This window comes from Aplosporella prunicola (genome assembly GCF_010093885.1).
Source record: "Aplosporella prunicola CBS 121167 unplaced genomic scaffold K452scaffold_18, whole genome shotgun sequence".
In the NCBI taxonomy this organism is placed as follows: domain Eukaryota; kingdom Fungi; phylum Ascomycota; class Dothideomycetes; order Botryosphaeriales; family Aplosporellaceae; genus Aplosporella; species Aplosporella prunicola.
In genome coordinates this window covers 671,949-683,404 of record NW_022983546.1, presented here as the reverse complement: position 1 = coordinate 683,404, position 11,456 = coordinate 671,949, and the positions used below count along the sequence as shown (strand labels likewise).

General features: G+C 59.3%; 5 protein-coding genes across 5 annotated transcripts; 3 read left to right on the top strand and 2 right to left on the bottom strand.

Moving 5' to 3' along the window:
- Positions 1-277: 277 nt before the first annotated feature.
- On the top strand, positions 278-1,006 carry K452DRAFT_192970 (uncharacterized protein; the record flags this gene model as incomplete). Its single annotated transcript, XM_033535875.1, has 2 exons — positions 278-413; positions 486-1,006. Coding segments are annotated over 2 exons (657 nt in total), but the record flags the coding sequence as incomplete, so codon positions are not given.
- A 524-nt stretch (positions 1,007-1,530) lies between these two features.
- On the bottom strand, positions 1,531-2,794 carry K452DRAFT_320116 (uncharacterized protein). The gene is made up of 2 exons (XM_033544290.1): positions 2,364-2,794; positions 1,531-2,168 (listed from the first exon to the last, which is right to left on the bottom strand). The coding sequence occupies exons 1-2, from the start codon at positions 2,569-2,571 to the stop codon at positions 1,909-1,911; spliced, it is 468 nt and encodes a 155-aa protein (XP_033395757.1). The 5' UTR covers positions 2,572-2,794; the 3' UTR covers positions 1,531-1,908.
- A 134-nt stretch (positions 2,795-2,928) lies between these two features.
- Positions 2,929-4,295, top strand: K452DRAFT_253801 (uncharacterized protein). The gene is made up of 2 exons (XM_033538302.1): positions 2,929-3,411; positions 3,510-4,295. Exons 1-2 carry the CDS (start codon positions 3,106-3,108, stop codon positions 4,002-4,004), a joined length of 801 nt encoding a protein of 266 aa, XP_033395756.1. The 5' UTR covers positions 2,929-3,105; the 3' UTR covers positions 4,005-4,295.
- Positions 4,007-4,603, top strand: K452DRAFT_59834 (uncharacterized protein). Its single transcript, XM_033546887.1, has one exon. The coding sequence runs from the start codon at positions 4,168-4,170 to the stop codon at positions 4,468-4,470; it is 303 nt and encodes a 100-aa protein (XP_033395755.1). The 5' UTR covers positions 4,007-4,167; the 3' UTR covers positions 4,471-4,603.
- On the bottom strand, positions 4,355-7,671 carry K452DRAFT_320114 (uncharacterized protein). Its single transcript, XM_033544289.1, has 3 exons — positions 6,806-7,671; positions 5,877-6,753; positions 4,355-5,826 (listed from the first exon to the last, which is right to left on the bottom strand). Exons 1-3 carry the CDS (start codon positions 7,269-7,271, stop codon positions 4,737-4,739), a joined length of 2,433 nt encoding a protein of 810 aa, XP_033395754.1. The 5' UTR covers positions 7,272-7,671; the 3' UTR covers positions 4,355-4,736.
- Between the last annotated feature and the right edge of the window lie 3,785 nt (positions 7,672-11,456).

Here is an 11,456-nt window from a genome sequence, read left to right as displayed (position 1 = left end):
GGCTGTTTTGGTAATGTGCATGTCTGCGAAAGTGGCTAGTAGCATATGTTCAGGAGTTCGGAACAAAACAGTAATTGGAGGTTGTTGTTTCATGGTGAAAGAGCATGGGCGTCGGCGTCGGCAAAACCCCAAGCTCCATGCCGCGCCGCGGGCGGGAGCTTCTACCACCCATGACCGACCGCCCTGCGCCGCAACACCACCCTCAAGCACGACCGCAACACGCCTCAGCACGCGCGCAACCACACCCACGCCCAACCACCACTCCTCACATACGACAATGGCCTCGCCTGTAACCGGCGACGCCGCCGCCAACGGCATCACAACACCCACGAACGCCGCGCCCAACCAACCCACAATGGCGAACACGCCGCCGTCGGCGAGCGCACCAGCCGCGAACCCCACACCAGGAGCCGGTGACAGCAGCAACACGATAAACAACAACGGGGCAGGCGCGCCCGCCACCGCCGCCGGCGGACCCGCCGCAGCGACTACCACGGCGGCGTCGACCGCGCCCGTCCAGCCTCCCACTTCCCTCGCCGACAGCGGCCTCAGCAAGCGCCCCCGCGACGCCCGCTTGCTGCACATGGTGCTAGCACATTTGGGGGTGCACGCGTACCAAGAGCGCGTGCCGCTGCAGCTGATGGACTTTGCGTACCGGTACACGGCGGGGGTACTAGGGGACGCGGTCGCGATCTCGGCGGAGACGACGGCCGGGACGACAGGCGGGGGAAGCAAAGGCAGCGGCGGAGCAGCAGCAGGGGCCAATGCAGGCGGCGCCGAGGGCGCAGTCAGTCTCGCGGCGGTGCGCAGCGCCATCGCGAGCCGCTTGCACTACCAGTTCAACGCGACGCTGCCGAAGGAGTTTTTGCTCGAGCTGGCGCAGGAGAAGAACCGCGTTGGGCTGCCGAAGCCGGAGCGTGAGTTCGGCGTCCGGCTGCCGCCCGAGCGGTACTGCTTCACGGGTACGGGGTGGGGGTTGAAAGAGGAGTGGGAGAGCGAGGTCGAGGACGATGGCGACGAGAGCGCTGGCCCCAATGGCGATCGCATGGAGGGCGTTACGACGGGTGCGGGGCTCGAGGACGAGGACGACGAGCCCGACGAGTTCGAGGAGGTTATGGGTGTTGGTGGCGGCGCGGGTGGCGAGGACAGGGAGATGACGGATGCGTGAGCGGCGCATGGCTGTCGGAAACCACGTGCTCGAACGACAGACAGCTCTCAGCTGTGCGGACGAAAAAAAGCGCAGAACGCCGGGCTGCTACCCGGAATTGGCTTCTTCTGCGTTTTCCCTCGACCGCAGCCCGGATTGGCCCAGCAAACAAAACGAGCTCCTAGACGACACGGATTCAGGAAGATAAAGCACGGCGTTTGGCGTTCTCAAAAAAAGGCTTTCAGTACCACCCATTTAAGCTCTTTAGCTTTTCCGATACCATACCACGTCAGCACCGCCTTATGTAGCAGCACAAGTAAGCCAAACAGGACGGACCACGCACGAGAACAGTGGGCAAGAAGGACTTCTGCGCGTCGTCGCCGCCCGCGCGCAAGGTATAGCACAGCAGCACAGCGTAGAAACCTACAATGCCAATGCGCGGCAAGACACATTAATCCACAGACACCGTTTTGTGATACAGAGATATACCCTGCCCTGCCGTCCAGCTAGCTGCTGCCCACCCACCAACCGCACCCCCACCGTCTGCGTCTGTGTCGTGAGCATTTGTGCGTGTGTGCTCGAACGCCCTGTCGCGGAAACATATAGATACCAAGCCCACCCTCGAAAACGCCGTAGAATGCAATGAACAAGTCGGCGGCGGCGAGGCACGCCGATGCTCATCTCCGCGCCCACACTCCCTGCCCTTCCTCTGCACCACTGAGCCAAGCTTCCATCCCACCCCCACTCTTCCTTTCCGCGTCTTATTTCTTATCGACCCTCCGCCTCCCCTGCTCATCCAGCCCCCACCACTCGCGATGAAACTTCTCCTGCTCGACGCGCTTGCGCTCCTTCTCCTCGCGCTCGCGGCGGCGCAGCTCCCGCGTCGCGAACCACTCGGCGCGCGCGGCGTCCATCTCGTCCTGCGTCGCGTGCACCACCATGCAGCTGTTCATGGCCAGGCGTTGCGGCCGGCACGCCCATGTCGCGCTGATGGTGCGGTTGAGCGCGCACGACGCAAAGTCTGTTTTAGTGAACGTGTTAGTTGGGTGGTGTGGGGCTTTTGAGCGTGTCTGTGTGGGCGGGAGGGAGAAGACAGGAAGGAAGGAGGCGATGCTTCCCCGGGCCATCTCGCGGCTGGTTGGGTAGATGGGATAGGCCACAGCTAAAACCCGCACTCAATGGCATCCCCTCCCAACAACAACACAGCAAAACTCACCTCTAATCTCATCCGCGCAATACGTGCGCACGCGCTTGTAGTACAGGTCGCGGACCTGCTGCTCCTGGCCCGCGCTCAACGGGATCGGGTTCCTCGGCACCGGGTCGCGGGGCACGTCTTTTGCTGCCGTTGACGAGGGCGTTGACTGCGACGCTGATGCTGATGCTGCGGCTGCGGCTGCAGGAGGTGCGGGGGGTGCGGCCGCCATTGAGGTGCCCTTGTGCGTGGTTGTGGTGGTGGGACGGACGGCGGGAGAGGCAGCGTAGCGATGGCGGTGGCGGTGTCGGTGATGGAAAAGCAAGGGACGTCGTAACTGCAATGGCAATTGCGGTTGCGGATACGGATGCGATTGAAGTGGCGCTCGCGGCTGTGGTGGTGGTGGTGGTCTGCGGTGGCGCGATGGAAGGGCGGGCAGCGGAGCTCAGTGTCAAGAGTGCTCTGCTGGTTCGAGCGGGCTGTTGTCGGGAGTCGGGACGGACGCGGATCGCGGGGGCGGTGAGCGCGTGTGTCGTGGGCAGAATCGTGGCCGAGGCCTGGAGAGCTGGGGAGCTCATGGCGGGCTGGAGCTTGTGTTCGGGGTGTCACATGTGTTTTATTCCCCATATCCTACAAACCCATCTACATATCCCTACTCCGTACCTAGCTTACTGGCCTGCTTGCCCTTCTCCCTCTCCATCCATCCCTACCCCGCACCTACACACACCCACCCAACCACTACCACCGCCACCATCACCAGCACGCCATGCACCTCGCCCACCGGACCTACCTCATCTCGGGCGCGTCCAGCGGCCTCGGCGCCGCAACGGCGCGCACGCTGCACGCAGGCGGCGCCTCAGTCGCGCTGCTAGACCTGAATGCCGACGGGGGCGAAGCGCTTGCGCGGGAGCTCAACAACGGCGCGCGCGGACGCGCCCGCTTCTTCGAGACGGACGTCACGGACTCGGAGAGTATTGCTGCGGCGGTGGAGGCTGTGGCGGCGTGGGCGAGGGAGAGCGACGCCCCGATTGGGGGCGTGCTGGCGGGCGCGGGCGTGGGGAATCCCGGGCTGGTGAGTGTGGTTTTTGTTTTTGGGGGCTGTGCTGCTGAGAAGAAAGAGACGCGAAAAAGCACATCCACTGCACCCGTTCTAACCATCCCTTCCCCTAGATCGTCAACGCGAAAAACGAGCCCATCCCCATGAGCGCCGTGGACTTCGTCCTCGCCATCAACCTCCGCGGAACCATCGACCTAATCCGCCAAGTCGTGCCGCACATAACGCAATCCCCAGGCAGCGGGCCGGACAACGAGCGCGGCATAATCATAATGGTCTCCTCGAGCGCGGCCTTCGACGGGCAAATGGGGCAGCTGGCGTACGCGGCGTCCAAGGGTGCCGTGCGCTCCATGACGCTGCCCATGGCGCGCGACCTGTCGCGCTTCGGCATCCGCGTCGTGACGATCGCGCCCAGCCTCTTCGAGAGCAACATGACGGCGCTGCTGAGTGACAAGGTCCGCAAAAGCCTCGAGCGCGTTATGGAGTTCCCGAAGAGGGCGGGCAGGCCCGATGAGTTTGCGCGGTTGGTGAGGCATGTTATTGAGAATGGCATGTTGAATGGGGAGGTGATTAGGTTGGATGGCGCTATGCGCATGCCGAGTAAGCTGTGAGACGGCGGGTGCTGCGCTTGCTCGCCATTGTGGCCTGGTTGATACTATGGTGTTGCTGGTCCGTTACGCTATGTGCTTTATTGGAAGATCCGGTGATGATGATGCGCGGTGATGCGACGAGGATGGTCGTTGGATTCTGGCGCTAGCTTGACTCGCGTCGATCATGGAGCTTCAAGTTGCCGACTCGGGTGGCTCGGACAGCTCCCAATGCTTGAAATGGAAATATCTATCACAGCTGCAGGTAGAACATCCTTACAATAAGTACCCTGATACCGCGAATTCAAACACTGCACATACTGCAATCATGCGTATATGTTCCTACAAGCGGAATAAAACATACTCTATAGACCACTTCGTAGACGGATATAGAGCTTATACTCACAACAAGACAAGTAGCTCACAAAAGCATACAAAGCAACAATATTTACTCCATACGACCGCAGCACACCCCTCTAACCGCGCATAGCAACAGTCTAGAAACACACTCCAGCATACCGCAGCTGCACAAGCAGAAAACCCAATCATTTACGAGAAGTAATGTCAAAAACCCAGAGGAGTGATTTCCCATAGCACACCCCAACCCACCAAAACACATATTACAACGTCGTAATACAGCTGCTCCCTAAAGCGCCCACGCAATGCTGCTCAAAGTCCGGAAAAAAAGAAAGATTGCCCAGTCCCCCGCAAAAGTGCGCCGTTGCCATCAAGCCGTGTGTCTTCTCGTGCAGAGACCTACCTCCGACGCGTAGGCGTCTCGGGCGTCGCTGAACGGCCTGCGCCGCTGCGTTCTGGCGAGGTCGAAGCAGGCGCCAAGGCCTTGCCGCTGGGCGTAGTCTTGTCTGCTGCGGACGGGGACTGGCCGGGCGTCATGTCCGAATCGAGCCCCAGCTCCTCTAACTGCCGGTCCAGCTCTCTCGCTTCCTCTTCGTCTATTTCTTCTTCGTAACCGTCAAACCTGCCTTCTCCGGCTTCTTCTTCGTCTGAGCCTTCGTCTTCTGAACCTTCGTCATCTTCGTCATACTCTTCGTCGTCTGCAGCGTCACCGTCAATGCTCTCCATAATCGAGTCCTCCATCTGCCCTGTCTCGTCAATGGAATCGCGTGTCATATAGCTGGCTTCCATGTCGCCGTCAACCTCGCCCTCTGCTTCGTCCTCGCTATGCACACTGCCTTCTTCGTCGGCTTGGTCGTCTTCGCTCTCTGTGTCGGAGCTCTCACTGGCCGAGAACTCATCCAGTTCCAAAGTCCTATCGCGCCAATAGTTGAAGTCGGTGAACTCCTCGCCTCCGTTCTGGACGAGGAGACCGACGGGAGGGAAATAATGATCCACAATCTCACGCATGCTGGTATAACCCGTCTTGTACTTGTTCAGCGACAAGAGGTCTAAGGAGACTTCGGCATTACTGTTGATCGTGAAAATGCGCGTCGATGGTATGTTAACGGAGCGGTAAGACAGCGCGTCGGTCAAACGGTTTCCAAAGCCAGCATAGAAAGGAGTTTGACCCGCAGGCTTGCCAAACAGGTTCATGATGTCGCGCAAACAAGCCATCTTGAACACCTCAGGTTTTCTTAGGTAGACTTCTCGGCGAAGGGCGGCCATCGTGCGATCAGGACTCATGATAACAGCTCCCTTTGGAAGTTTGTATCCTTCTTGAACGACGCCATTCAGGTAAGCACGTGTGGTGTCTGCTTGGCCTACAGAACGTGACGTGAGGTAAATGAGATTGTACCCGTTCGTGGCAATATCGGTGTAGAGCTTGGCGACTCCTAGGTGCGTCCAGTCACGCCCAATCATGTTGAGTACGTGGCCCAGGGCATCCGACCTAATCAAGTGTCAGCAAATATACGACTCCCAACACGTGTTCGGGCTTACTTGGTGATGGTCCCGTCAATGTCGGAGATGACAACGGGGACGTTGTGCCGCCAGTAGTACATGTAAGCCACACACGTAGCCCGATTGACGCTGAAGCTCATCGTGTTCTCTCCGGATTTCAAGTTCAGCGCCTTGAGCTGGTCGCTGGTGAGCCGCAGTGTCTTGGCATAGTTTCTGTTGGGATCGCCCGCCGAGGCCTTCTCCGGAGACTTGGGGGGTGTCGGAAGTCCGACACCGCTGTCAGACTCCCGTCGCATACGCATAGTTCCAATTTCAGTCTCGGCATCGCTGCAGACAGCATCGTCGCTGTGGTATCCAGGGTCGCTAAGGGCGTCTGCAGACCTCATGGCTTCCGGGTTTAGGCCCTGCAGACCTGCCTTACGGCCGGCAGCTTGCTTCGCTTCCTCACTGCTGTATATCCAGAGATTGCCATGCTCGTCCGCACCGATCAAAGCGCCGATGTCGTAGTTGCCCTCCAGTTCCTCGGAAAGGATCTTGCGCGCAATGACTTCGGCTCGCAGACCATCCTCTTCACTGCTCTTGTAACCCGTCATATCTAGCTTCAAATCTCCAGTCTCTGTGACCTGCGAAGAGATGTTCGAATTCCATAGCTTTTTCGAGAGTGTAACGGCACGAGCAACTGCCTCAGTGTGGGAAATAGGAGGGGGGCTTGTGGAACGGTGAGAGAGAGAACCCGGCCCTGGTGGCTCTAATGCAGGATCGAAGCCTTGTGGACCCTCTGTGAAAGCCTTGGTCAAGGAAGTTTTTGTAGGAAGAATGTCGTCGCTGTGTACACGGTCGAAATGCCTGGGAAGTGTCGAGGCGCCGGACCAGTTGGGAGCTGTCGGGATTTCAGAGGGTGACATGGGATTGTCTCCTAGGAGTAAGGTTAGCATGAACAGTGGGATATCGCAGCTTGGTGTCCGCACCAAGGTCGCTCTTTGCTCGTGCCCGGTCTACCATAATGGTAGGCTTGGTTAACCCTGGTCTCTCATCTTGTCCGTCTGTCGCTAGATCGAAGGGCTCGGGCTCGGACAAGGTTACATTTGAGCCTGAAGAATCTTTGTATTGCGGGCTGGATGTTGGAGAAACCAGAGGTGAAGTCTGGAGAGCTTCCGGTATACTTTCGGCAGTCTCAAAGACAAAAAAGGCTTCTCCGCCCTCGCCAAGTTTCATAGCATAGTTTTGCTTGACTCCATTGACCTTGAACTCGACCTTTTTCTCCGAAGGGCGAAGCAACGAAAACTTGCCGAAGCGGACGTGGAAGGGCGAGCAAGCCAGGGAGCCGTCTTCCTGCTCAACGACAATGACGTCGATTGCGCCAGAAAGGGTGGCGGGGTTGATGGAGTTCCAGGTCTTGGAGACGGCGCCGGACATGGAGCGCACGTATTGCATGGTGAATGATCGGAGCGCGCGACCAGCTCCTGGGTGGTGAAGGTCGGATCAGTTGCGGTGGAGCTTGAGCGCGGAGCTCAACGATGGGGGATCTTGTTGGGCGGCCAGGCAGCGACCGGGGGCAGCGGTGGAGGGTTCGGGAGTGAGTTGTAGGGAGGCGGAGGTTGCGGCGGCAAGGAGAGCAGTAGAGATGGGCGAGGATATACGGGAGATCGAGGGGTGGTGGCTAGGAGTAGGCGGGCATGGTCGTGGGCAGCGTGCGTATGATGCGCCCCGGCCGAGCGTCACGAGCGTTTCGTCAAGAGACGACAGGGATGTGGGCACACGGCACGCCAAGGCCGCGCGGGTCTCGAGAGGATGCGCTGACCCAACCGGGCCTGGTGCCGTGGGCAAACGGCGGTTGGCGGGAGGATTGGTAGCAAAAAGCCTGGTTAGCAGCTGTTAGCCATCAAAACGTGGGGCCCTGTCGGCCCTCTGCTGCACCGAAAATCGGCCCGTGCGAGCGCACGCGGAGAAGAGAACAGAAGCCGCCATCTCTCCGCCCTCCCGTCTCTCTCAACCCGCTGTCTCTGCCGGACCAGGCGCCACATCCTTCCAAGGCAGGTCAGATGCCTTCTCCCGAGATCATCGCCCACTGGCCCGCCCACGCCGCCGGCATGGAGCCGCTCGAGGCCATCACTTCGCCCTCCCTCAAGGCCATTGTGACCTTTGCCGCGCTGCTATGGTAAGCTTGCGCGCGCCCTGGAGCCTTGCGCGCGCTGACTCTTCAAAGGCTGGTCTATCGCGCCTACCAGGTCATGGTCATCAAGGAAGATGCCCTCATCAAGCTGCTCGGCCTCGACGTGCCCGCCGCGCCCAGCGTCTCCTTGGCTGGCATCAAGGCAGACGGCGCCACCTTGCACTGGGAGCCCGCCGAGTCCCGTAGCGGCGTCATGGCATACCAAATAAAAGTCAACGGCATTTTGGTCGAGGAGGTAGGGCCAAAGGAGACTTCCATCACCATCAACAACCTGAAGCCCGGTGTCGCATACATAGTTCGAATCATCGCCATAAATCAGCACAACTTCCAGTCGCCTAGCGACCCCATCCAGTTCAGAACGAAACCGCCCGTCTCCGACGACTTCTTCGATTTCGCTGCCTACAATCGCAACCTGGAAACCGCAAACGATGCCGAGCACGAATCGGATGAGAGATGGTGGGTGGAGCCAAAGGTCCAGCCGTGCAGGAACTTTCTCGAACCGACGTCTCCGGTTCCCGCACCGGAAATGGTTCGCTCGCATAGCAACAGTCAGTCGCATCCGCGGAGAATTCCTTTCGGGAGGCGCAGTTCACCGGCAACTGGAATTTCGTACAACCAGGGTGACGATGCTGGCGACAGTTCGGAGACGGGAGAAACGGAGACGCAACTACAAGCAAAAGGCGACCGACTCCGATCGGACATTGCGACAATCAAAAAGGCCATGGATGATGAGGAAAAAACTTTCAAGGAGCAAAAGGAAATTCTGAGTCAAAGACACAATGAGCTGAAGGATGAACTTGCCCGGAAAACGGCCGCGAGCAATGAGCTCAAAAAGGAGGTTGCCAATTTGGAAAAGGAGAACCAGCGCGCCCAGGCCAAGAAGACAGCCGAGGAAAAGGCACTACAGCAAAAGCTTGCCGAAAGAAGCAAAATGCGGGACGACTTCCAGCGCTTTAAGGTTGAAAAGGAAGGAATGGCAGCCGAGATTGAACGCATTGAGCAGCAGAAGCGCGAGTACCAGTCGAACATCGACGAGCAGATGCAGGAGCTGCGGGAGAAGCACACCGAAGAGCAGCAGACAATCAAAGGCCTAGAGGAGTCTGTTCGAGAGATTGGTATTCAAAACCGGCTTCTTGAAGAAGAGCGGAGAAGACTAGAGAATGGCGAGAGCGAGCAAGAAGGACTTCCTAAGCCTGGTTACGTTGAAGAAGACAGGCAGTGGAACGAGAAGATTAGAAGCCTACAGGCACGTTATTCGGCAGCTTGGGCTGGCCTGCAAGCAGCTGAGAGAGCTTACGGCGAAGCACAGAACCAGTTGAATCTTACAACTGCCCGGGCAGCTAGCCAGCCTCAGCTCTTCAGGCAGCCTCCAGTCATCGACAGCGCACCATCGAGGAGGACCAGCCAACGTCGGAGGCATGCTGGAAGCTTTGGAAATGATAATATTTCTGCGGCTCCCGGCTTCCCTATCACGACCACAGCACCCTTCAACACCAGCATTTCTAGCATTTCGTCTGGCTTTGGCGACGCGTCGCAATACTTCAACATTGCAAATGGCTCAGTTCCGATACCGCCTAACCTGAATCGTGAAAGTCTCTTCAGCCCGGCAGACATTGATATGCTTACTGGGGGTGCACCAATGAGCCCCAACGCAGGTGATCTTCTGCCGTCAGGTTTGTTTGCAGATGAAACCGATAGGTCTGCGGACGAAGCGGAAGACGACGAAAGCGACGTCCCCGCCATCCCGGGCCTTGGCGCACCGCAGGCTCAGGAGCCTTTCAACAGAAGTCCAAGCTCTCCAGCCTCGGCTCAGAGCAGGTCACCAAGCCTCTTCGCCAGTCCCCGCGCTAGCTCGAACCAGCTGCCGATTGGGCCTCCACAGGATGTACCGTTTGACAACGACGGAAGATCGGTCAAGAGTCTCTCTAGCTCCGCAAGAGGCGTTCATGCTCTCAACAACAATCTCCAGAGCAGGTTTAGTACTCTTTTCACACGCCAACGAGGCAAGACTCTCTCTGAAGATGGTCCTACGTTGGGCTCGCTGAACAAGAACCAGAGCCACTCGCTGCCTCGGCCGGAATATGCCGAGCAGGACCCCATCGGGACGCAGCGACGCAGAGGAAGCCATTCCGGCAGTAGCTGGATGGATTCCATGGCGAAACCCTTTCGCAGCTCCACCACCAGCGCTCTCGACGAGAAGGACCCTTCCAGCAGCCACATCAAAACACGGACGCGGTTCTACAAGCTGTTCCCCAGCAAGGACGAGACGCCATGGCCTCCAGCCTTTGGCGTGGAGCGGCCAGCTTCGCCGAGACCTGGCTCGACAAGATCCTTCGGGGATGCCATGCAGCTTCCCCGACCTTCTACAGAGCTTGGACGTTTTGGCTGGGGCCCGGAGCTCCCTGGTCAAAGATCAAGCCCTCTGAACCCCGATCTGGCCATCAATCCGATAGGCAACTTCTCCCGCCACCCCTCCCGACGGCCGTCCATCCAATATGGTCCTTCCGGCGGCATGAACTATGAGGAAATGCTTGCCGGGAATTCCAACGTGCGCGCGGACGACTTTGATTTCCCTACCACCCAGTTTCCTACCACCCAGTCGCCGCTAAGCCAGCCTCCCATCGGCACGCGCCCGCAGTCGCAGCCACAGCCAGCCCCAGACACTCCACCAAGCGGCAAGCTCAATCCCGCTGCGCCCAACTTCAAGAGCCTCTTCAGCCGCTCCGCGGGGGCTGAAAAGAGCAAGAGCAAGGACATGTCGAGGGACTTTGAGGATGAGCCTTTCTCGTTCGACGGTTCTGCCGCTAACGATTTCGCTTCGAGCCCTTTCTACAGCCCCAGTCCCAACGTCGCAGCAGTGGCTGCCTCGGCCACAGAATCGCCCTTCAACCCGCTCGAAGGGAGTCCTACCTCGATGCGCAAATCGCGCGACGGGCGCGCCAGCACCATGACATCGGACGGGGGCTCGCTGTCGCTGTCAGCATCATGGAGTCCGCGCGCAAGCCTCGACCGCACGAGCAGCCGCACGCCGTCGGAGAACCTGACGCCGTCGATTGCGTCGGCGGGCAAGGAGTCGTGGATGGCGAAGCTGTCGCGCAAAGGCAGCTCGAGCAAGTTCCAGCTGCCGGGATTCGGCAGCCGCGACCGGGACCGCGGGTCGAGCGGGTCGGGGGGCTTCTTCTCGCGCGATCGCCGCGCGGCCGACTCGGCGGACGAGGAGGCCTTGGCTACGGAGCCGCCGACGCCGGGGTTTCCGCCTGCGGCTGGAAGCAGCAGCGTCGCTAGTAGTCCGCTTGTGGGGGGCGAGAAGGATAAGAAGGGTGATCGCTCTAGTGGGCTGAGTTGGAGTAGTCTGCGCCGCAAGAAGAAGGCTCCGTCGATTAATGAGAGTGTGACTAGTGAGCGCACGGAGGATGAGGAGGAGCTTGCGGATGCGCGCGCGCCCG